At 33.3% G+C, this 27168-nt stretch overlaps 1 protein-coding gene across 2 annotated transcripts; it reads left to right on the forward strand.

Annotated features, from left to right (window-relative positions):
• Positions 1-17084: 17084 nt before the first annotated feature.
• LOC114416867 (MACPF domain-containing protein CAD1-like) lies at positions 17085-23737 on the forward strand. Of its 2 annotated transcripts, none has more exons than XM_028381910.1 (7): positions 17085-17871; positions 18727-18965; positions 19050-19245; positions 19349-19435; positions 21243-21426; positions 21542-21705; positions 22771-23737. In XM_028381910.1, the coding sequence occupies exons 1-7, from the start codon at positions 17614-17616 to the stop codon at positions 23395-23397; spliced, it is 1755 nt and encodes a 584-aa protein (XP_028237711.1). In that variant the 5' UTR covers positions 17085-17613; the 3' UTR covers positions 23398-23737. The 2 variants fall into 2 exon arrangements, with proteins under 2 accessions (XP_028237711.1, XP_028237718.1); XM_028381917.1 differs by having other exon boundaries at positions 17086-17871; positions 19349-19426.
• The last annotated feature ends 3431 nt before the right edge of the window (positions 23738-27168 follow it).

The raw sequence follows: 27168 nt of genomic DNA on the forward strand, positions 1-27168 counted from the left end.
TGAACAACCTTTAAGAGCAGGAGTATGCACTTTATTAATTAGAAAAACTACAGTGTTTATACATTCTCCCCAAAAACAAATTGGAGCCTTTGATTGAAACAATAGTGACCTAGCAACATTCAACAAATGTTGATGCTTTCTTTCCACCACTGAATTTTGCTCAAGCCTATAAGGGCAACTGAACTGATGTAGTGTCCCTTGTTCACTTAGAAAGTCATCAAGTTTTAGTTCTTTGGCATTGTCAGATCTCAGTTGCTTTATAAGCTTGTCAAAACTTGTTTTAACAAAAACAAAGAAATTCTTGATCAACTGAGTAGCCTCATACTTATTTTTCATTAAATATAACCATGTAAACCTAGAACTATCATCAACAATAGTCAAAAAGTAATGTTTTCCATCATGAGTAGCATGTTGATATGGTCCCCAAGTGTCTACATGTATGAGATCAAATGGGGACTCAAAATAATGGTTATTTGAAATAAAAGAGAGCCTTCTAAATTTGGACAGGGGGCAGATCATGCAATCTTTAGAACTATGAGATGTCAAATGCAATGAATTTTTATTTGCAAAAAGTTTCAAAATCTTGTCAGATACATGTCCCAAATGGGAATGCCACAAAGATTGTTCACTAAGAACATTACAACTTGTAACTACATTATTACAATTTGAAGAATGTGAATTCACAAGAGCGCGTGAGGTGGCAAATGTGAGTGTGTGCTCTGTATAGAGAAGAAACAGATCAAGATGGAGATCACCTCTGCCAATCGTCTTGTGTGTTTGAGTGTCCTGGAAAATAACAAAGGTGTCTTCAAACAACACACCAATTTTAAATTGGGAGTGATCTTAGGCACAAAAATCAGATTGACATGAAAAGAGGGAATATAAAGGACATTATGCAAAACAATGCGAGAATTTATCCTAACAGAACCAGTTCCAACCACTTGAACTCTAGTTCCATTTGGTTGTTTTTCAAGAATTTGAAGTTAAAGAGAAATTCAGGAAAACAAGTAATGTGAGATGTTGCTCCAGAATCAACAATCCAAGCATTAGGTGCTTGGAAAGGGGAATTTAAAGTAGAGTTTGACATGCCTATGGTTTCAATACCTACAGTGTCAGAGGGGTCTTGCTGAGAGGCACCAGGCAACTGTGCCATTTGAGCTTGAAGGAGGGCAAGAATGTTATTCACTGCAGCTTGAAGGAGAGCAACTGTGCCATTCTGGCATTGTTGTTGAGACCAAGATTGACTTTGTTCTCTTGATACAACTTCAAGAATGTTATTCACTGCAGCTGAAGTATTCCTAGATTTCTTGAAGCTTAGAGGGTATCCATGGATCTTGAAGCATTTTTCCCTTGTGTGTCCATGGATGTTGCAATGAGAGCAGAACGGTCTATCCTTGCGAGTAGGTTTTCCTTTGGCATTGGATTGGGTTACAACACAAGCCATTTTAGCAGGAGGAGCAGAATTTGGTTGAACACCAACAAGCCTCTGAGTTTCATCTTGAAGCAATAATGAGAAGGTCTCATCAATATCCAGAATCGGTTTCATCAACAAGATTTGACCTCTAGCATGGGCAAAACTCTCGTTGACACCCATCAGAAATGACATGACAAATTCCTCTTTGATGGAAGCAAGAAGTGGAGCAACCCCGCCACAATTACAACTGTGATTGGCCTTGAGTTCACCTAGCTCAGCCCAAAGCCCTTTGAATCGCGTGAAGTAGATGTTGATTGAGTCCATTCCTTGAACACAATTGAGTAATCTTTTCCGCAATTGGAAGATTCTGGGTCCGTTCTTGATGTTGAAACGTTTCTCAAGATCGTTCCAGATGTTGGATGCAGAGGTTGAGTAAATGACACTCGCGCTAATTTCCTTGGTGAGTGAATTCAAGATCCACGATGCAACAATGTTGTCGTTTATTTTCCACATGTGAAGCTTTGTAGTATCACTGGAATCAGGAATTGGAATGCTGCCATCGACGAAGCCCAACTTGTTCCGACCATCGAGAGCCAAAATCATAGAGCGTCGCCTTGTGAGATAGTTCAAGCCGTCGAGGGACTTGGAAACGAGCACCAATCCTGGGTGATCCGTGTGGTGGATGTAGAATGGATCCGTGGTGTCGACCGGAGAAGGAGGAGTCATCGCCGGAGTTGAGCGAGAGGTGGTGGGCGTTACGAGGTTTTCTTCTTCCGATACCATATTAGAACAAATAGGTAAAAGCAATTGAAAAGAAGAAAAATGATCCTCATTCCTTTTAGCTCATTGTACAATGTACAATATATACAATAACAAATCCAATATTAGCCACAAAGCTTAAACAAAATTATAACAAAAAAAAGAAACTAATTATCAATAACAACTTAACCAACTAATCATGATGGACTAATCAAGCTAAGCTAACTATGGTATAATCCTAACTAAAGTTGGTTGTAATAGAGGACGTGCTAGAGAGATAGAGTTCCATCCTTCGGGGGCTAAATAATGACATTTCCTTCGGGGTTGGGACACTCTTTTATGAATTACAATATGGCTATGCTTTCCTATATTATGACACGAATCTGAGAAAACGAAAGAAAATGTTTTGTAGAATGAATCTCTGGGCACGATCCAATAAAAAATGAATTGAAAATTATATTGGAAATAATATTATACTAAAATTAAAAAGGTTATTACAGAATTAGTTATAAAGATATAATTATATATACCAATTTTTTAGTGAAATGAAAAAAAAATATTATAATGATAATAATATCTTATTTTAGTTGCAAGGTATTTAGAGAAAAAAAACATTTCAACAACACAATTTTATAGAAGAAAAATTATTTAAAACAAAGTAATTGAAGTTATAATAAAATATAATATTAAAAATATAATTTATTGTTTATTTGATTTTATGATATTATATTATTAGCTTAAATATACTGTCTATCCTTATAATTTGTCCATTTTTTATTTATTTTGGTCCTTGAATTTTTTCTTTTAAGAATGTCCCTAAAATATTGGTTTATTGGTCACTATTAGACTTTTCTATAAAAAATTGCTAACGTGGTTAACAATTATTGATTTCATCGAGTGTCTTGTCAATCAAAATGTTAAGTCATCAATGTCATGTTATGCAACAAAGCTAACATGTAAGTCATATCATCATATGTCAAATGTTACTATAGATAAAAAGCAAATAAAAATATAAGTTACAGAAAGTAAAAAAAATTATAATTTATAAGGGCTAAAAGAAAAAGAGAATATAATTTAGGGGTGAAAATAAGTAAAGTCAAGTCAGGATTTGCTAAGCCTAAACATAGCAAGGTTCGTACTTCGTAGTGATGAATTTGAGTATGACCTATTGTCGCAACTTATCTTTCGGCAAGGGTGTGAGGTGAAAAGCCAAATGAGCGTCTTCTCATGAAGAAAACGCGTGGGAGTCGTCACCAACGTTTATTCGAGGAAAACATTAGAAAAAAACCAAAAAAGGGGTCTGCGGATTTTAAAAATGAGGGCTCGGGAGTTGTTTACGCGCGGGCAAGGTATTAACACCCCACACGTCCATTACAAGGGACGACAATCTTTAATCGAGTGTGCAAAACATGACTTCAAAATTGTGTATTTTCCCTTTTTATGTTTTTTAATTTTTTGGTGTCGACAAGGGTGTTGTCCTTGCTCCTACGTATCCTCAGGTGCGATGAGGAACTCAGACCTACGTAGTTCTTTAAGTCTGAAAGTTTGTGTGTTACACTGACTTTATGTTTTTTTTGAAAGATTTGATTTTAATTGCGAACAAAAGTCGTTTAAGACCTTGGACCTCGAAACGGTGTTTTAAATTATAAAAGTGAAGAGAATCGTTAAGGCGTTGGACCTTGAAATGATCTCAACTGATATTTGATAAAAAGAAATTAGTTATGAGTTGGTTTTATCTTGATTTTGTTTATTAACCTTCAATCTTTTTTAAAGAGAACTTGTGGCACTAATGATCGGTTAAAACTTACTTTACAAAAGAAAAGCGATTATCGATGATAGAAGAAGGAGATGAAGATGCACAAAACAAGAAAGAGGACCCCTAAGGATCCATAGATTGTATTCAAATCCTTAAAACAAAAACTAACCGGATGACAAACGAAGAACGATGTAGAAGTTGATTATGGTCGCAATTCGGTAGCACCTCAACCTCATTTTTCTCTTCTTTCTTCTTCTTCTCTCTGATTTCTCTCAATTCTGGACCCCCTGGACCTTTCACTTAGCCTCCCTCATGCCTATTTATAGCAAAAGAGGGGACTTGGTTGATCAGCAGCTCGCCCAAGCGAGCTGTTGCTTCAACTTGAAGTAACCTTGCTCGCCTAGGCGAGCTGGTTACTTCACCCCTAGGTCTTTTGGGGGCCCAAGCGAGCCAGAGGCTAGCTTGGGCGAGTCAGGTTTCAGAAAAAGACTTAAAATGACCCTTTTGCCCTCCTTTTTTGGTATCTTTTGCATTTTTTATCAAAACATTGAATGATCGCCTGTTTTGTACTGTAAGTGATGTTCAACACCATAAGTCGACTAGTAAGGATCAAAAGATCAACAAACAATAGTCCTTGGACGAAATTAGGGTATGACACCTATTTACCTAGTCTAACCTATTTTGAAGGTCTAACCTAAAAGCCCATTTTTGTGGCTTGGTCTATTTGGATGTTTTATTATGATAGTGGTCATATTTTTTATTTCTCTAAATTTTCATTGTACAACCAATTCTTAGTTTCATTCTTAAATAATCATCACACCATCACTCATGGGTATCATCCAAAAAAATAGTAATAAGACCATAATGCTCATTGTCGCGATATGCTTAGTACTAGATCACCATTCATGTCTACACCACACAATTAACATGACTTAATAACCCATGGAAGCCACTAGTGAAATCCAAACACCACCCACCAAGATAGGTTCATAGAATTGCAATATTGAGTTGCAGTGGTGGTGACAAAGAGAAAATGCCCTGCAAGATTGTATGAAATTTATTCATTTTTTAGATGGAGTTGTGTGTGGTTCAGTTGCCTAATCAAATACATGTTGACATTGATTATAAGAGCCAAGAAGGGTGGAGGTTTTCTTAATTTTCTACTTCAAAAGGAATAGGTGGAAGTTGGACAGGAAGAAGGGGAAAGGATAAGGAATGAAAGAAAAAGGAAGGTTTCTTAACTAATTGGTTTAAGGACCAAGCCTGACCTAGAACTTGTCATAAGCAGCTACTTAGGTCAAGCTTAGCCTATTAGACTACTTAGGTTTATAGGGACAAAAATAGGTCAAGCAACTTGTTAAGGGTCGAACCTTCAAACAAGCTCGGCCAGTTAAGTAGATTTTTAGGCTATCAATTCTTCAAATAGGTAAAATTGAGTCATAAAAAATGGTCTATGACAAGTAAACAATTCATACTTAGGCTTACCCAAAGTCTAGCCTAGTCTGTCTTGTTTTCATCTCAAATGCCTATATTTAAGTTTTTTTTTTTATAAAAAAATAAGTTTATTTTATATTTATGCATTTATTTTATATTTACTATTTAATTTAATACTTAAATGTCTTTTTCATTCTTGCAAATATGTTACTTTTCCTATAAGTCCAGCAAGTTATATTTTTTGGTCTCTCTAAATTATATTTTTTTATTTGTAGTCTCTCTAAATTAATATTTTTTAATTAAACTCCTTGATAATGTGATATGCCTTATGATGCAACACTATTGATTTAACATAATCTAAAGATATGACATTGATTACATGACATTTTGGCTAGAATAGCATTGTCATATGTCATCATTTACTAATATGAAATTTGTTTATGTCAATAACCCTTGGTTATGTTACCATTTTTTTACGAAAAGGATTAACATGGACAAAAAATTATATTCTGTGTGTTTTTTTTTTAAAGAAATAAGGATCAATATATAATAATAAATAAATTATAAAGATCAAAATATATTTAAGTTTATATTATTTATTCAGTAATAATAAACACATGTATTTTTTTTGTTCTCCACATATTTAAGTTACATATAATATATTTATGTAAAAAAAAAAACTTAGTGTCTTAATGGTTCTTGTGTGTATTTGAGCTGCGAAAAACTAATGGAGGGATTTGATTATTGTCAAATCACCTAAATATTTAACATTGATGCAATTAAAACATAGGAATCAAAATTAGATAATTGTGATATTTGGAGGAGAAAATTATAATTAATTCTAAATTTATGAAAAAGAAAATTAACAATTTTTTGATAATACTGAACTTAAATTTAATTGTCTATACATTTAAAAAAAGATTAAATTATTGACTAAAATTGTTATGAATAATCTATTTGTGATTGTCTATATCTTTTATTATCTTTTATAATCTTTCCTTATTTATATTTATCGTTTGTAACTTTCTTGTTATTTTTTGTATCTATAAATAGGCTACTCCTATAAGAAAGAAAATACACAATTCTCAAACTTTTGTATTCTGTTTTGAGTTATATTTTATTTAACACATTATTAGCATAATTGTGTAACGACCTGCCTCATCGCTACGATATCCTTAACTCTAAAACGCGTAATTTTAATTTTTAAATGAAATTTCCATTAATTTGATAATGAAAATGATAGTAAATTTTTCGCGATATACATTCATCAAACAACGTACAAACACTTAAATAAACACACACACACACATACATACATACATACATACATACATATATATATATATATATATATATATATATATATATATATGTATGTATGTATATCTTAAACCATTATGTACCATTCACATGACAAAAAATAATTTAGTTTTTACATGTATCTAAATCCGAGATTTACATGCCCAAATAAAAAACAATCGTGGAACCACTATGGAGAAGTCGATAACAAAATACAACTCTCTTCCAAAATAATTCCAATGTCATCACATCAGCTTGACGGCTCTCACTGTAACATCCCAATTTTTCGTAAATAAATTTAAAAATATTTTTAGAAAAAAATAAATAAATAAATAAATATAGAGCAAATAATAGGCTGAGTACCCTAGGTATAAATAGTTATGTTAAGTCAGCTGCCTCCTTTTGGCCTCATTTTCGTTTTTCCCCTTCTCCTCTCAAAACCCTTTCTTTTTCCCACAGCCCATCAAACCAGTCTCAGAAAAACGACGATCTCGAACCCGTTCACCGTTGGATCGTCGTGAAATTTGAGTATCATGTTCGCAACACAATTCCGAGCATTCTCACCGTTGGGAATTTCGATATCATGTTTGAACTGAGAGAAACACCCTTCGCATTGTAGTTTTTTTCTTTCCCGCAGAAACCCAGAGCTGTCTTGGTAAAACTACGATCCCGGTTTCGTTAACCGTTGGATTATTGTGAAATTTGGATATGTTGTTCGAAATTCAGTTCCGCACGCTTCCACCGTTGGGATTTGTGAGATAATATTCGTGGAGGGAGAAAAAGGAATCACATGAAGACAGCACAAGTGGAGGTTTCAATCTCTTCTCCGTCTCTCTGACGTTTGAGAATTCTATCGGAGCAGTCGGATGAATAATTGAAAGAATTTCCGGGAACCGCTAGAGATGTTGCTATCGCTGGCTGAAGACACGTGAGCCCGCTTAGAGGTAAGGGATGAGTTATTCACAGTTGGGGATTAGTGAGAACATGTGTAGGGATCCTTAGAGGATTAAATTGGGGTTTTATTTTGAGATGTTTATTAAATTGCAATTTTTCCTTTATGATTATAAATAAAATATTGATGTCCTAATGAAAATTGCTTGATAAATTGTGCTCTTGATATTTGTATATTTCGACCTATGATTTTGATATAATTGTGTAATATTAGTTAAGGGGTTTTAGTCCTAATGTTGTGATAGTGTTTTATATAAATTGTTATATTGAGGATATGAAATGATGATTCAAATTGTGAGTATGTGATGAATTGTAGAAGAATATGTTGCTTTGAGATTATAATATTGTTATTGAGATTGAGTATAAGTGTAAAGTTGAACATGTGTTAATTTGTGAGATACGTGTAAACATGTGATGGTGGATTGTCACACTATGAGAAGTGAAATTGTGAATGAGTTCTAGTTGTGGATAAGTGTGTAGTTAACACTTGATGTGAAATTACTTGTGTTGTAAGCTATGAATTGTACAATAACCCGACCAGTGTTATCTTGAGAAAAGCGTTGATGCGTAGTGTTAAAGAGAAAATGTAGGTTTCCTATTTAGGAGCCAGTGTTAAATCATAGTGCGATTGTGTTGAACGTGTTTAAAACACGAGTGTAAGGTCGTGGGTATTGTATAATTCATGAGCAGTGTCTGCATGCAAAAATTATTTTAGGGGTTGGACCTGAATCAGGAGGGAGAGGCCCTGACGGACTCTTTGGAGTGTAGGCCTTGGGGGTCACCGGGTTTGAGTGCTCCTTTAAGCCTATGCTGATCTCATATGGTTGGAGCATTCTCGCAAAACATCGTGACCCTGACTGGTCTCCCTATGATCTTACTTAGTGAGAGTGACCTGACAAGCCCATTGTGTGGTGTGTCTTGTTATGTACTCCTAAGCGCCCCAGGGTGGTTTTTCACTGACATGGTACCACATTGCATATAGGCTTGAGTCTTAGCATAACTGTCGCATACGCTTGCTAATTGTTTATTATGAAATTGATGTGTTATTATGTCTTGATCGGAGTGTGTGATTTCTGTGTATAGTGATTGATGATTGAAAGGTGTAATTGATGGATGAAAAGTGTGATTGATGAATGACAAAGTGATGAAATAATGTGAGATATGCTAAGTAAATTGTATTTGGCTACTATATGTTGTGTTGTTTCTCTCTAGTAGTTAGCAATGTGATAACTCACTCCCGGTTTGCTGTTTGTGTTTGGATCCTGTGATGATCTTGAACTTTGTGTTCGGGGGAGCAGATGAATAGGTGGATGACTATGAAGAACCTCATGCTAGAGGACACGGGAATACAACGCTCTGATAGGATGTGACATTAGGATATAGGTTCTATATTAATTGTTTGAAGACCTTGTTGAGTCGAGAATACTTTATTATTTATTTGGACAAGTTTGAATATGATGTAGAAGAAAATGAATGTGAGCCTTTTTCTCCTTTGAAAGACTTGTTTAAAAAAAATGTTTTAAAAATACTTTTAATTAATATTTGAATTTTTTTTTATTCCTTATTAGTATATATGTGAGGGGTAGAGGGTGTCACACTCACAAAAAGAATCTCCCTTTATGTCATCTACAACTGTTCATCAGCTCCCACAAATGAAGGTTTGCGATCATCATAGGTATCAACCACACGGTACAAAATTGTAAGGGTGAGTTTATTATAAAAAAAACTAACAATTATTAAATGACCATAAGTAGCAAGAGAAACAATAATAAGTATCATGATCATACACAATTATCCATCAATTTAACATACACTTAACAACTATTTATCAACTTTTCCACAATTCCAATCAATCATGCTCAGTATGATGCATGCATCCAACCTCAAATCTCAAATGCAATATGGCATCATTTGTCAGGAAATAGGCTGAGTGTGTCCACCTGACACTCACACTCAGGAAAACTAGACAGCAAGTGTCAAGGTCACCCTGTCGTGTGTAAGAAACTCCCCCCTCCCCCCGCATGGTGATCAGCCCAAGTCACAAGGGAGTTCCAAACCGAGTGACATGCCCCGAGGTACAAGTATTTTCCCTCATGAAAAACTACAAGTGCTTACTAATAAAGTTTATATTATTTCCATACATTATGAAGTATGACACATGGACACCATCAATGCACTGACCATGGATAATTAAAGATTCTAAGCTACCCCTTCACTCCAAAGATGCTTAAAACTCTTTAACCACTCTATAATTCCCCCACTAGGGATATCCAACTTGGTCACTACACCCCCCATGTACATACATAACATACATCATCACGATGACATTATCAACATCAACAATATCTCATCTCAATGTCATTATCAACATCAACATCAACATCATCCCATCTCAATGTCATTCTCAATATCAACATCATTTCATCTCAATGACATTATCAACATCAACATCATTTCATCTCAATGACATTATCAACAATAATAACATCATCTCATATTAATATTATCATAAGCACCAACATCATCTCATATCAATTATTATCATCAATAACAACATCATCAGTAATCACATTCCATGCATACATATATACATACATACATACATACATATAAATTTCATGCTTGAGATTCACGTTCCCTAGGTCTTCAAACAACATAAGTCTAATAAAACGATAATATCATTTATTAATAACAGATGTATCTCATCCTATTAGTCAAAAACATTATCTTTCTTGAAAACCACCATGCATAAGGACAGACATACATTCCCATAATTGGGTTCCCTGACCCCAATTATGGTATCAACGCCATAAATTATAATAAACTCTCATCACCTATCGTGAGCTCTCTGTTAAGTCCTCTCTACGTCGCTTAGAGACCTCTCACGTTCATGTTCGTTGGTCCAAATGCATAGTTCTATATACCAAATCAAAGGCAATTTAGTATAGATTTCAAAAACAAGGTTAATATCAAAATTCAGGGTTAAATACCCTTATCAAAATAAAAAGGGACTAAGGGGTGTTTCGAGTTCTACTACAAAGAGATGTCATTTTGAAATTCTAATCAAGCCAATGTGACCGTGGTTCAGCGAAGGTCACGAAAATAACATCAATTTTATAAAAATGTAATTTTTAAAATGTCTTATTTTCAAGGGTTTTTCAAAGGAAGTGTAAAAACATCATATTACGGTACCCAAAACACAAAAGATACTAAGAGAAGTTCAAACTAACTAGGAGAAAAACATAGAAGTCAAGCTTACCTCAGAGATATTATGAAAGAAAGGATTGAGAGCTTGTTTCTCTATCAAATCCTTGAGGTGGATTTTGAGGATTCCTCTCTGATTAAAATGTTCTTCTTCGTGCGGTGATCCGACCACAAGCAACGGTGGCTTGTGATGGCCACCGGTGGTCGTGGGTGGTGGATAAGAAGGTGTTAGTGTTTGGGTGAGCGTTTGGAGAGAAGAAGATTGAAAAATCATGTTTTTCACACTGAAGAACATATTTGTAATTTGCAGATCTCGCTAAACAAAATTCAACTTTTGGCGTTGAGTGCGACATTTTGCGTTGAGCGGAATTTCTCTATTGGCTAGAATTGCACTTAGCGCGCTTGTCTCACCAAGAAATATGTCCAAAAGTGTTATTTTCGAAATTCCAACGGTCAAAGCGTGAAGACTTGGGTTAGAAATCTACATTCCAAATTTGAAGGTGATCCAACGGTTAACGAGTCTGAGATTTTGGTTTTACTGGAATAGGTTTGGATAAAATTTGAAATTTCACAATTTCAACATAGGTCAATCAAACTCCACTTAACCTAACATCCACTTCAAGCAGTCATAGATAGCTAATTCAAACAACACCCCAACTCATCCAAATCAATTAAATAATCAAATAATACAAGAAATACAACACTCCAACGATTAACAAGTCTGAGATTATGGTTTTACTGGAACAGATTTGGGTAAAACTTGAAATTTCACAATTTTAACATTGGTCAATCAAACTCCACATAACCTAACATCCACATCAAGCAGTCATAGATAGCTAATTCACACAACACCCAAACTCATCCAAATCAATTAAATAATCAAATAATACAAGAAATACATTAAACATCGATTTTTAGTTAATGAAATTTTAGGGCGTTACATGTTATCTTTCTTTCACGGGTCATCAACAATTCGTATTGCAACTTGCAAATAAAAATCATGTAAAGAAATCGGTTGGAGAAAATTGTTCTTTTAAATTCATATTTCAAGGTTAGGTTTTCCTCTTTCCAATTTTGTAATTCATACTTTGAGCTTGGTAGAATATTTGTGTTCTATTTACGTAATTGTGAATTGATCATTTAAGAGTCTTGAAAACTCTACCATAGAAGAATTTCTTTTAGAATATTCTTCTTACCCAAAGTGAGAAAATAACACAAAAGTGAAAATAAAAGAATAATTTTTCTCACTTGAAGTGAGGAAATAATGTTGTAATGGTTGAGGCCTATGAATTTTATTATAATTTGACATTATGCAAGAGAAAGTCATATTCTTTTGAGCTCTCATTTCAAAGTAAGGCTCTTCACGTCTCCTTGGTCATATTATTCATAACTATGATGTGTATAGTTATATTGTTCACATAAATGTGTATTGAAGAGACTATCAAATAAAGAAATTCTAAAAATATTTTTATAAAAGGTTATACTGTTGTTTGGCATGACTGGTTGGGTCATCCCATGTATGTTATGATGAGAAAAATATTTGAAATTTCATGCGAACACCCATTAAAGAGCCAACAGATTCTTCAATCCAATGATTTCTCATGTACTACATGTTCTCAAAGGAAGTTGATAATAAAAGTATCACCAAGAAAAAATTGTAATGAGTCCATTTCATTTTTAGAACGAATATACGATGATATTTGTGGACCAATACCCCCATCATGTGAATCATTTAGATATTTAATTATTTTAATTGATGCATTAACTAGATGGCTACATTTTTTCTTGATGTTAACTTGCAACCAAATGTTTGTGATATTGTTCACTCAATTATCTGAGTTTGAGCTCATTTTCAAATTATTTAATTAAGAGAATTTGTCTTAATAATGATGATAAGGTTAGATCTCATGGTTTTAATAAGTATTATATGACTATTGAAATTTATGTTAAACATCATGTAGAACATGTTATATACTCATGAGATCAAAACTTTTAAGGTTTTTCATGTTATATCCTTTCAATCAATGGTTGATGAAGTTCTGAAGGTCCAGATTGATGGCTTCCTGCATGATATCAAGATTGTTGAAGACCCCAACTTCCGTTGTTGTTCTATTGGCAACTCCCAATCGAGCTCTAATAGCTCTTTAATGGTGGATTTAGATATAGAAGCTGGTTTTATGCTAGAAGAGTTTGACAGTGACAATGGTATTGTAACTCTTTTCGAGGGCCCAAAGGTTTGGAATTCAAATTTTGAAAATGAAGATTCTATTGTTCAAAATTTGAATTCTCCAATAACCTTTTGGGTCATTCCCCTGCACCATCCTCAACCCAAACAAAACCCTTTTTGGGCTCTCCATCTCTTGAGCCCATTCTCACTCACAAACAACAATCTGTCAATCCGCTAGCCTCTTCTTCCTCTTGTAGAAGAAAGCTTCATGATGATGAATCAAGTATTTTTGATAATGACAAAGATGATGACAAAAAGCCCAAAGAATGATTTCAAGAATGAGTCAACAAGTTCAAGATCAAGTTTAATTTCAAGTTTCATGAGAAGAAATCAAGAAGATTCAAGAATCAAGAGAAGATTGATTTCAAGATTCAAGAGAAGATGAATTGAAGATTCAAGAGAAGAAATCAAGAAGACTTCACAAGGGAAGTATTGAAAAGTTTTTTCAAAAAACAAACATAGCACAATTTTGTTTTTCAAAAGAGTTTTCTCAAAATTTTCTAAGTTACCAGAGTTTTTACTCTCTGGTAATCGATTACCAGTTTCTTGTAATCGATTACCAGTGACAAAGTTTGATTTCAAAAGTTTTCAACTGAATTTGCAACGTTCCAATTAATTTCAAAATGGTGTAATCGATTACAAGATATTAGTAATTGATTACCAGTGTATCTAAACGTTGGAATTCAAATTCAATTGTGAAGAGTCACATCCTTTCGTAAAAAGTTTTGTGTAATCGATTACAAGGATTTGGTAATTGATTACCAGTGACAAGTTTTGAACAAAAATTAAAAGATGTAATTATTCCGATGGTTTTCAGGTTTTTTAAAGGTTATAACTCTTCCAATGGCTTTCTTGACCAGACTTGAAGAGTCTATAAAAGCAAGACCTTGATTAGCATTTCAATAATCTTTGACAACCTTTACAAACAACTTTTCTACATATTCTTTTACAACCTTTGAATCTCTTTGAACATCTTCTTCTTCTTCTTCTTCTTCTTTTGCAAAAACTTTCTTAAGTTTTCTGGTTTTCCAAACCTTTAAAACAGAAGTGTGCTATATTTTTCATTCTCTTCTCCCTTTGCCAAAAAGAATTCGCCAAGGACTAACCGCCTGAATTCTTTTTGTGTCTCTCTTCTCCATTTTCCAAAAGAACGAAGGACTAGCCGCCTGAATTCTTTTGTGTCTCCCTTCTCCTTTGTCAAACAATTCAAAATGACACAGTCTGAGAATTCTTTTGATTCTTCCCTTTCCCTAAAACAAAAGATTTCAAAGGACTAACCGCCTGAGATATCTTTTGTTTCCCCTTCACAAAGTTTCAAAGGACTAACCGCCTGAGAACTTTGTCTTAACATATACATAGTGTTTGATTGTTAACACAACAATGGCAAGAAAATGCAACATCAACATCCAATATGAGTTTAATAACCCTGCTTTAGAGGTGCATGCACTACTAAGTCTCAATATCACCACCAAGAAGGTGTAAAAGACTCCCCCTCGATTCAAAAGGTCCTCAAACTCCCCTTCCTTGCTGACACTAACGTTGACATGTTTGTTTAGGAAGTCCCCATTGCTTCAAATTTGTGGTAGAGACCCCACTGTTAACAAAATGGAGGCCTAAATCGTTGTAATTCACCCAATCGCCGACAAAGGCAAGCCAAAACTACCATGGGGAGAACAAGGCCAAAAATAAATCAAATGCTCTTGTTTTACTTAGGGATCACATTTAAAAATACAATAACTAGTGATGTGGACAATCATTAAACACATGGGTTCAGTTTTAACTGACCTTAGCTATCGGCCAAACTATTGCATATTTTAATTTTAGGAGGACTAAACTTGTACAATTTTTTTTAGGAATGAAAATCAAAATTTTTGAATTTTACAAACAAAAAAACATATTTTATCCCTAAATTATTCTAAAAATTGAAGAAAAACATAAGTTTCTTTATAGAGATTTAAAAAAATTGATCCCTTCAATTTTTTTTTGTATGCTTTTAATTTCTATAAAAGTAAAATATATCATTATTTAACTTAAAACTGATATATTTCAATTTTACAAGAACTAAAAACATATAATTTTTTTTTTCACGAGAACTAAAAAAATACAATTTTTTAATGTAAGAACTTAAAAATGAACATTTTTAATTTAATGACATTGAAAACATGTTTTTAGTCTAAAATAAATAATAAAAAAGATAAATAGTCACTTTTGTCCATCAATGTGTAGTTCGCTGACAAATGGACATCTGAAAGATGAAAATGTAAAATTTAGTCCTTGAAAGTGTAAAAAGTGCGACAAATATGTCATACCGTTAACTTCCGTCCGTCACCGTTAATAAAATAGTCTACGTGACACGGAGAGACAAATTTGTCAATGAAATGATTGCCAATGTGGATTGCCAGCATATGGACATATTTGTCATAATATATTTTTTTGACTTTTTGTCTTCCCACCTCACTGACAAATGCGTCCCTGAAAGATAAAAATGTAAAATTTAGTCCCTGGAAGTATAAAAAGTACAACAAATATATCCGAACGTTAATAATAGATTGTGACTAATTATTATTATTATTATTATTATTATTATTATTATTATTATTATTATTATTATTATGTATTTATAATTTACTGCTCCTATTCGTTTAGTACTTATGCAATATATTTTTTAAATTTCCTTTTAATATATATATTTTTATTATTTTGATTTCCTTGTCAAACCTTAATCTTTGCTGTTAACAAAAACTTTATCTTATATCTTATAATTTTATCAAATTTCTACTAAATTTCTCACTTTTAATCTTTAAAATTATTTCATATCACAATTCCAACTTAAGTGCCCTCATATTTAGATTGAAAATAATATGTCGAGAGTTTTGAATTTATTTTAAAAAAAATTTAATCAACTATTTTTTTTAAAAACTCACAATATTTAAACTAGATAAAGTTAAAGTGGAATTATACGTCTTTTTTCTTAATCAAGAATATATATATATATATATATATATATATATATATATATATATATATATATATATATATATATATATATATATGAAATATGAAAGAATCCCTTAGATAAACCTTATGTGTTTTCATTCCAGACAACACTTATTATATATAATATGAATAAAATGAAAACAATTACTAACAAATAAAGAACCCAAATAAATTTAAATAAAAAATACAATAATGCTCAAACTAATACATAAGTTAACTTAAAAAAAAAACTAATACAAAAATTTATTCTTTGCTGTAAAGTTGTATCTCTTGCGGATTTAGGGACTATAACATTTCATTTGACATGCTATGACAAAGTACGTAATAAAGATTAATAATTAATTAAAGAAACAAAAAATTTCAAGAAATAAAAGACTTTCATTTTTTTAAATGGTAACTCAATTTTTTTATATCATAAAACTAAAGAATTTTATTTTATTTTGGAAAATAAGTAGTTACATTGATTAATTAAAAAATTGATTAATAATTTGATAGATGGATAAATAGATAGATAATCAAAATACAATAGTTCAAATCTTAAGCTATATTTTACTGTTTTTTAATTCCTTTTTCTATAACTTTTCTCTTATACAATTCATTATTATATATTTGTCGCATTTCTTATCTTTTGGAAGACTAAATTTTGCATTTTCATCTTTTAGGTTTTCAGTGGAATGAGAAGACGAAAAGTTAAAAAAATATTATGAAAAATATGTCCCTACACGTTGACAATTATTTCAGTGATAAATTTATCCCTCCATATCACCTAGACTATTTTATTAACGGTGACGGACAACATGAAATATTTGTCGCACCTTTTACCCGTTGAGAGGCTAAATTTTGTGTTTTATAGCCCATTAGGATTAAAATGACTATTTACAAAAAAAATAAAAAAATCTTGAAACAAGTGCATGAATTCATACTTGGACGCACATACTACGACCAGGGATGGACGGTCAAGATGTTAGGCAAAATAACACGCAAACGTTTCGATGGAAAGTAAATTATGACAGAAAACTGAAGTCAATGCTTCTTTGGACAGACAAAACCACAGAGTCTCCCAAGGTAGAAGCCTACAAAGAAAGAAAGAAAGAAAAGAAAACTACACTGTAAGATAATGTCAATGAAGAGAGAGGTTTCTATTTTACAGAGAGAAACTCTTTAGAGATAGAAAGTCAGTGACAAGCACCAGAAGAAGTGCCTAGCACCCAAAAACGACACCAGATTCTGGATAAAAATCTAATCTTCATCGCTCTTAGATCCATTGAGTTTGTTCTTGCACATCATGATTTTCCCTGGGTCAACAACCGGTTGAGCACACAGAAGAAAGAGAAGGGTGTGAAGAGATGGGTTTGATCATGACCCTTTTGATGAGTCACATGCCCACCTAGCTCACTAGTTTTAATCGCGTTCTTTTTCGTGTATGTTATGAAATTTGTTCATGTGGGTCATGCTAATTCCCTTCGATCGACGAGATAATTCACCTTCTGGTTCCATTCAGAATTGGGTTTTCTTTTTATTGCGTGAAATAAGAGTTTTTTTTTTGAGGGGCTCAGTGGATTTTGATGAGCCATGGGGGAGCATGTAGCAGCGGTGCACACTGCTACTAACGCTTTGCAAGCATTAGGGAGGGGTTTTGATGTGAACTTTGATACGAGGTTGCTTTATTGTAAAGGAGTTTCAGGGTCTAGGGTAGTTGAGATTGATGAAGAACACCGTAGGGAGCTGTGGTTGTACGAGGATGTGGCTGTTCCCGATGTTTCCAGGGACATTGGATGCTACCAGGAGGCTATGGTGCGTCAGAGTTCTGGGGTCCGCAGTTTTAAAGAGGTAAATTTTGCAATTGAAAATTTTCCCTTTTTTGGAATTACTTTTTCTTGCAGTCAGGGTTTTGTTGCATTCCTGATATTATGGGAAATTGCAGACAAATGTGCCGATGAGGCCACAATTGCGACCACAGAGATTTCAAAAACCTTGACATTATGGCAAAAATTGCAGTCATGGACCGTATTTTAAAACCTGGAATTTTTTTTCCTGAATGTAATTTAGCATGTTTTTTTTTTTTGTTCAGTTATGCTTAATTGTTTGTGCCAGTATAGGGGACATATCTTTGGGGTGTTTGATGAATTTAACAGCGGTTATGAGTTGCTTTTTATGATTGTGGACAAGAGATGGTCCTGGTGTAATGAAATTGAGGTGTGGAATGGCTGCTAGCAATGGATCTGTGAAAACCCTCAAAGTGATTTTGTTGAGGATGGTTTTATTTGTCATGTGTAATATGGGATTTGTAAGGGAGGGGAGGGTTAAGAAATGGTGCTTGAGCATTTGTCAATTATGTAGGCATGTAGCTTAAACTAAAATAATTAAAGGAGGACCTATCTTATGATAGATAGCTTGTGCCAGCCTTAGCATGGACACTGATGTTAGCAATAGCAGAGAATGGTTCCATTAGAAGATTTTCTTGTTCGGCAGAAATTTCCAAATCATATATTCATATGTACTACTGACATTTATCTTTTATGCTATCTTTCGTTTTTATAAAAATCTTTCATAATTCTCAGGTTGATTTCCTGATATTTTTTGCATGCATTAAGTTTTTGAGACAAACAAAATATTAAAATTTCAGATTACACTGTACTAAGGAAATGTTTTCTCAAATTTATGATTGTACTGCTATGGCTGCAGATGGTGGAATACTTTAATGAAAGGGCAAATGTATCAGGGAAGTTTCCTATTGGGAGTTTTAATTCTGCATTTAGCTTCACTGGTTCAAAACATGTTGATGAAGCAGCTACAAAAACCTTGTCTTCAGATGGGTTTTACATTCCTCTTGCAAAGGTTCAGCTTCAAAAATCCCACTTAAGGTTGCAAGGAAATGTCAAAAAGGCTGTCCCAGTCAATTGGGACCCACTGTCCTTGGCAAGGTATGCATATACAAGTTATCTACATAATGCTGTAACAAAGATATCTTAAGATTGCTTCTGACTTTTTTTATTACATTTTGGCAGTTTTATTGAAAATTTTGGGACTCATGTCATTACATCAATAACTATGGGTGGTAAAGATGTTATTTATGTTAAACAACACCATACTTCTCCTTTGTCAAAGTTGGAGATGAAAAACTATATTCAGGATATTGGAAATCAGAGGTTCTCTGACATCAACAGCCAAACAAGTTCAGGGCAAACAAAATCTAAGGATAAGGCTAGTTCACCTCAATACCACTTTTCTTGTATAAATTTATATTATTCGGGCTCATGATAGCTATAAATATAATGCTTGATTATTTTAATTACTTTTTTTGCAGGGTGTTGATCCCTTTTCATTCAATAGTCAAGGGGTTTATCCCCAACCCACGACTGCAACATATCCTATTGGGAAAGAAGTATGTAATGTATGTTTTACTATTATGATTTTTTTTCCTGAGCTGAATGGAGTCGTGAGGTCCATGTAGTGGACCTCATCTTGTGGGATAAGGCTTTGCTGTTGTTATTGCTGTTTTGTTACTATTATGAAATATTTTATTTATAGGGTAGTTTTTACAATTATATCCAAAATCATGGCCATTTAAATGTTGATGAACCATTTTTCTAAAGTAAAATGAGGGTATATAGTCTTATCATAATCTATAATGTCTTTAGGCATAGAAGTATACAATGCCTGAGGTTCTACCCCATTGTGGGTTTCACCAAGAACCTCTAACATGGTTATTTCCCCAACAATTGAACATGATTTTCAATTTCCCCATCCTTTCCAGAATTCCTAGACATTGATGTACAAAACCAAAAATAAGTGAGTTAATAGCTGCAATGCATATACCCGGTCAATAGTATTGGCAATGATACTGGTATACACAAGGGTACGAGTATATGACATTTCGTGAAAACTTAGGATGGGGTTATGACATAATCCAACATGATTTATATATACCATCTCACTAAACATTTTACGCACACATCACATAAAACATCTTAAATTTGAAAAAAAAGATATAGTTGGCCATTCCTTTTCCACAGTTTAGGGAGAAAATTGAAGAGAATATTTATTATCATTAGCTATTGTTGACCCAATAGAATACCAGAGTTTATCCATTGCAGTATTTGACGTCTATTTACTAAAGTATTTGATACTAATACAGTTACACATGCGCCACCATTACATAGATGTTATAAAGTATTAGTGCTTCCTAGGTAATAAATATTTTGTGTTTCTTCTTCCTGTGCTTTTGTTGTGATCTATCTTCCCTTTTGTGTTATTAAGATTTGAGAATGTGTAAGCAAATGCATTGGGATGTGTTGTATATGAGATGGATAGAGCTCAGGTCTGTTGGCCTTGGTCCTCTCCCCGAGGTCTCAAGTAAGGAGGGACTTTGTTTAGCAATTAGTAGTCCTATTGAGCATAAAGAGAAATGATAGGAAGAGGAGTGAGAAAAACATAACTAGCATACCTTCGAAACTGGAGTTTTGGTATTTTGTAGGTATTGAATGGTTAACTGAGAGGATGGTTATCTCCAGTGGTGATTAGTAGTAGTAGTTGCTTTGAGACTTTCTCCTCATTGGGTTTTAAGGCCCTTCTGAATAGGCTGCTGGCCTGTACACTACAGAATCATTGTATACTCTGCCAACTACTGATCCAATGGGAATAGCTTCCTTCATTTCATTTGATGGATTTAAAACTTAAATCTGACAATGCTTCTTTGCTTCGGTGTGCTAAGCAATGCTAATAGTAATTCACTGGTGAATGGTGATAAAATTTCACTATTTTAGAACCAGAAGCATTGGCACTATGGCACAACACTCTCTCACCATTAATGCCCAGGATTTTTCAGCCATGACTGGGAAATCTGATTTGGTCCTACCTTTGTTTTATTTTTTCTTATGTAATCTCTTGGAATTTGGTCCTGCATAGAGCCTGGTATTTACTTTTTCTTCTCGTTCTTTCTTACATCCCCTTGATATTTGTTATATGACCTGCATCACATAGCGCATTGAACTATGTATAGGGAACTATGGGTCAGCATGAATCTGTATTGGGAAGAATTCATAATTGTTATTAAGAAAAATACTTACATGTCTTTTATGTTTATCGATTGTTAGTAGCTGGCTGTTCTGTTGATATCTTTGTCTATTCTGTCTAGAAAATAAAGTCTTAATCTAGTCTTCTTTCTTTTCTCTTAACTTCCTTGAATACTTATTGGTCAGGATGTCACAGTCATTTTTAGAAGAAGAGGAGGAGATGATTTGGAACAAAACCACAGTAAATGGTTATCAACTATCAAGTCCTCCCCAGATATCATTGAGATGACTTTCTGTCCTATAACTGATCTCCTTGATGAGATACCTGCCAAGGAGCATTTGACTCGTGCCATTGGTCTTTATCTTGAATGTAAGTCAGTTTATCCTTTATTTTTTATTATTTAGAATTTTTTTTCCATTTTTAGGAGTATAGTCTAATGTCTGTTGCACATTTCTTTTTCCTTATATCTGAATTTTACGCACAGATAAACCTCCTATTGAAGAACTTAGATATTTCCTAGAGTTTCAGATTCCTTGTGTATGGGCTCCTTTACAGGACAAGATTCCTGGTCAACAAAGGAAGGAACCTGTATGCCCATCTTTGCAATTCAGCATAATGGGCCAGAAACTTTATGTCAGTCAAGAACAGGTAAAGATCATTTGTGGCATTTTCCTTCGCTTTGAAACTTCTTATCCCATGACAATGATTCTTTTAAAGAAATGTAATGTATTTATTGTTTGTGGGCACATAATTACATATAGGGCAGTCACTTGGGGAAATTTGGTTTGTTACTGTGAGTTGCTAAGCAAGATATAATTCTAAGAATTGATCAGTTGGTGCCTTAGTAAACTGTCTTCAAGTCTGGGGAATCAAATAAATTGAGACTTTTGTTTTTAAGTATTTATGTATTTGAATGAAATGATTTCTTTTTCTAAATTCTAATATGTTCTTTTGGATATGTGTAAAGTGGTTCTCTGGATTATGTTAGATTGGTCTTTTTTCTTTAACTCCAGTAGCACCCTATTTTAGTTCAAGTTACTACTTCAATTTACATGACTGAGTACTCTTTTTCATTATTTCCTGTATACATGATTTTAAGGCAACTAATACCTGATTGTCATCCTTTTTCAATGTGGTTCTGTTCATTGTTAAAATTGGTGTTGTCTATGTTGTCAAAGCTTGAAAGATAAGAACTTACAGTATAAAAATTCATTTTTCTATTACAATAGGTTGAAGTAGTATAATGTCTTCTCTTCATTAATGTGAAGTTCATCACAACACTCTCTTCATTTATATGTACAGACATGATGAAAAACTAGCTATTGATGTCATATAATCTTTTATTATTTCATCTTCAGCTAACGTCCTTTTTGTGAATATTACACAATAGTAATTTTTGGTTTAAAACATGATTGCCCGCTATACTTCTGCATAATATCATAAACTTATAATCTTTCATGAAATGTATTACTAAGAAAGATTATCAGAACATGCTAATAACCTGTGTCCAGTTGCATTTATGCTTGGAAGGTAAAGCATCCAGAAAAATTTGTACACAGATTCAAGAAGTTTTCCGTGTCACATTGGTGTTTGGTGGCTAAATTTATATACATATTGGCTACTTGGGTTAGTGAGGAGCCTCCAGAGTGTAGTGAAAGGTGGCACATATCTAATGAATTTTACATTAAACACGGTGGTTCTCTTTGAGTGCAGATTACAGTCGGACGTAGGCCAGTAACTGGCTTACATCTTTGTCTAGAAGGAAGCAAGCAGAATCGGCTGAGTGTTCACGTTCAACACTTGGTATCCCTTCCGAAAATCCTTCACCCATATTGGGACAGCCATGTCGCTATAGGTGCTCCCAAGTGGCAGGGCCCTGAGGAGCAAGACAGCCGGTGGTTTGAGCCTGTTAAGTGGAAGAACTTTTCTCATGTGAGCACGGCACCAATTGAGAACCTTGAAACCTTCATAGGAGACTTCTCTGGTGTCTACATAGTTACTGGAGCACAACTTGGAGTGTGGGATTTCGGATCACGGAATGTATTGTACATGAAGCTCTTATATTCAAGGTTACCTGGATGCACGATCCGAAGATCGCTTTGGGATCACATCCCGAACAAGCCGCCAAAGACTGTGAATGCTGGAAACACCTCCAACCTTGATAACTCAACCCTTAAAGAAAATGCCACAGGCAACAAGTTGGTGAAGTATGTTGACTTGTCTGAGATGACCAAAGGACCCCAAGACCCTCCTGGCCATTGGTTAGTCACTGGTGGAAAGCTTGGTGTTGAAAAAGGGAAAATTGTTTTGAGAGTGAAATATTCATTGCTTAATTACTGATCCTACCTTCCAAGTTTGTGTATGAAGATGTGCATGCAGTGGTGACCTATGCTACCAGAAGCAGAATTGTTTTAGGTGCCTATAATTTGCCCTTGTTGTCCATGTAAAAACATTTTGAGGATTGATGAAATGAGTTGAATAGGAAGCTTTTGCTGTTAGTGGATTATGATTAGTGGATGTATGTTTTGGTGGTGGCAAATGCTATTTGTTTCCATTGCCACTGATGATGTGATGTCCATATCTCATAGGAGTTAGAACCTGTTTTCACCATGCCCCATTTTAAAGTAATGTTTATATCCATATAGATTTGAGAATACAAAATGACAAAATCCTTTGCTTACCCTTTCTCTATACAACAAAACAAGAGGGTGACAGAAAGGGGAAAAAGGTGGTTAGTGAAGTTGATCATTCTTAACCTATCGTTTTCTTTGTGGGACTTTCCTTAACCAGTTATGCATCTATTTGCATATGCTTGTGAGTTGGCAACTAACATTACTATTCTGAAACATTACGTGGCAAAATAAAACTTATTCACATTCAAGAATTAGCTGGGGTTGACATATACTGCTATGTTTAGATTAAAGTTGACAAAGTACTTTTGTGAATTTTAATGCACAAAATGAAGAATGTAGAATTTGTTAACTCGGGAGTAAAAGCACTCGAGTTCTACTAATTACATTCTAAACATGTACATGGTTAGCACTGTTGTCAAGCTTATATAAAAGTTTACAATACATCAATTAGGTTTTGTCAAGGATATTTTTGTAAAGGAAAATTAAGAGAAAAAAAAAAGAACTAACAAGAGGCAGAAGAGTAAAACTGGGAGTGTGGATAGTATGGCCCCTTACGTTTTGTCCATGATGATACTCATGCAATGGACCCTTAGCTCACTGACCACACTTGATTTATGACTTTTCTTTTTTGTTGTATATGCTACATTTTTCGTATGGGTTTATTACTTTTCATACTACACTTTATCAACTTGTAATATTGACTTTATTCACTTTATGCTACTTAAATTTAGATACTATTTATTTTTTTCAAATTGTGTAGCATATGTATATGGTATTTTAGCTTTGAACTGGTTATAGTAAATTGCAAATTCATATTTCTTTAAATAAAAATAAAACTATAACAATATGTTAGCAACCAAATTATTTGGTCATTAATTAGAAACTAATAATGTATTTCTGAATGATGATGTGACCCACATGAATTATTCACTTTATTAATGATTACTTTTTGTTGAAAGATTTGATTAGTTATCTTTAATGAGATTTTCTCCTTCAATCATTTTTTTTAATTCACAACTCAAACCTAAAATTTTATTTTAAAAAACCAAGCTTAACTCTATTCGGACAAACAACATGTTCGCACATACAACATATTTTTTAAACATTACCAATTGATTTTGAGACAAAATATTCAACCATTTAATGATTGATTTAGCAAAGTAGTGCTTAGTCGATAAGTTGGTCACCAAATTCTAATGTACTAAATTTTTTATGTTAGCAGGAGATTATTTCATCACTAATAACTAAATTAGTGATCAAATATAATTTTTTTTAGCAGTATTTGTCTTAATAATTATGGTTTTGGCAACCAATGACCTTTAAGTAAATAATTTAGCGACTAATTATTATCATCCATGAATCGAATTTTTGATAACTAATTAACTATTTTTAGTAGTGAAGTACATCCTCATCATCATTAGTAATTTGGATATTAGAATAACTATCTTGAATAAGAGAGATAATTTTTAACAAGAACATTTTTAATAGTTTTTCTTTTGAGAATATTTTTAGGAAATTTTCTTAACATTGTATCTTTTTTAATCTATCATTTTTATCTTTATTTCTAAATTGAATTTCTATCAATAATTAAAAGTAACACCTTATATCACAACATAATTCGCTTACTATAAAAGAGATATAAATATAAGATGAATTGGATGGTTAAGTGAGAAGAAAAATCACGTATTTGATCTTCTCTATTAACAAAAATAAAAATTAGAACAAAATTAACATTTGCCAATAAAAAATTGTTTATTATAAATTAAAATATAATTTATATATTTAAAGTATTTATTTATTATAAATTTTAACTATATAAAATAAACTTTTATCCTACACATTGCATACTAAAATGTTAATTTAAAGATTAAATACAAAGATGAATTTTATTCCACATAGGTAAATGTGGATACTATATATATATATATATATATATATATATGAATTCAAGCTGAGCTTTACTAAGTTTTCTAAGGCCTAATTTTCACTTATTTTTCAAATATGAAGGTTGAGATTTCTTTTTTCTTGATATAATTCATTTTTAAGGATGGAATAAATATTATGCACTTGTACCAAATGTGTTAATTACAAGTGGTGTTTTCGGATGAATGTTTATGAGCACATCATTAGTAATGAGTTTCTAAAATGACATGTTATTTAGATCTTTCATGGTGAACAAGTTGGCTCTTCTAGTTCTTTAGGTGCATCTTAAGTAGAAGGGGTGTTTGATCATGATATAGATACATTGGTTCATGATGCATTCACAATGCATGCAATTGATGAGAGTGATGATAGAAATATAAATATGGAGGATGCACTACTAGAATGTATAGATTTAACATCGCACAGTTAACATCGGTTTTTCAAAAAATCGATGTTAACAAGAGCACGGTGTCATTTTCGTAAATAACTTGAGTTAAGTAACATCGATTTTGAAAAAACTGATGTTAACTAGTTAATGTTAACATTGATTTTTGAAAACACCGATGTTAACATTAATTCGTTAACATCGATTTCTATGAAACCGGAGTTAAGTTTAGAACATTAACATCGGTTATTCAAAAACCGATGTTAATATCGATTTTCTAAAAACCGAAGTTAACATGAGATCGTTAACAATTTTTTTTTTATAAAATCGATGTTAACATGAGATTGTTAACATCGGTTTTTTATAAAATTAATGTTGACTAATATATGTTAGCATCGGTTTTCTTTAAAAATCGATGTTGTGTTATCCATCAATTAAAACCCCAAACCCTATTTCCCCCCGCGTGTTCAGTCTCGCAAACCCTTTCTCCCTCACCATCCGCTTGCAACCTTGCTCGCCACTGCTATTTGCGACCTATCGCCGTCGTCTCCTCCTCACCATCATCATCGCTGAACTGCTCCACGAGTTGGGGTTCGTCACTGCCGTGAGTTTGAGCATCCATTGGAGTCCGACATCAACGATTGAGGTATGTGGTTGCTTCTATTCTCATTCTTGTGACCTTTTGCAAGCATTTTGTTTTTCAACAGATGTTTTTATGTCACTGGGTCTTTGAATGAAATTAGAGGAAGTCATTCCAAGGCTCTAACAGAACCTAGCTACTTTGATGTTACTCCTTCATTATATGTTTTGATGTTTGAACTTATTTGTTATTCTATATAACTATCGACTAGTCATTAGATGCTGCACACAGGCCATTGCTGCCACTGTTTGGCTTTTGCCTTGCTTTATCACTTTGTTAGGCCCAGCCGCAATCGCCTCTGTTCACTTTTCCATAGTTGGCTCCATTGGGCTGTGTTATAATTGTTAGTTTTTGTTAATAGAAGGGATTGAACCTGTGATCTTTCTCTACTTTCCTTCCTTCTTAATCACCCAACTAACCTTATATCTCCTTTTATGGCTATATAGTGATGTTATAGATTTATTAAACCACATGCTTAGGTTACTTGGCATGTGGTTTGTGATACTAATATAAGAATTGGACTTACAAAA

Source organism: Glycine soja, chromosome 1, assembly GCF_004193775.1.
Source record: "Glycine soja cultivar W05 chromosome 1, ASM419377v2, whole genome shotgun sequence".
Classification (NCBI taxonomy): domain Eukaryota; kingdom Viridiplantae; phylum Streptophyta; class Magnoliopsida; order Fabales; family Fabaceae; genus Glycine; species Glycine soja.

Excerpts from the sequence above, each read along its gene's own strand:
- LOC114416867 (XM_028381910.1), top strand. The coding sequence starts at position 17,614 with ATGGGGGAGCATGTAGCAGCGGTGCACACTGCTACTAACGCTTTGCAA. Across the intron at positions 17,872-18,726 it reads GGGTCCGCAGTTTTAAAGAG|ATGGTGGAATACTTTAATGA; the intron begins GTAAATTTTGCA and ends CTATGGCTGCAG. Across the intron at positions 21,427-21,541 it reads CATTGGTCTTTATCTTGAAT|ATAAACCTCCTATTGAAGAA; the intron begins GTAAGTCAGTTT and ends TTTTACGCACAG.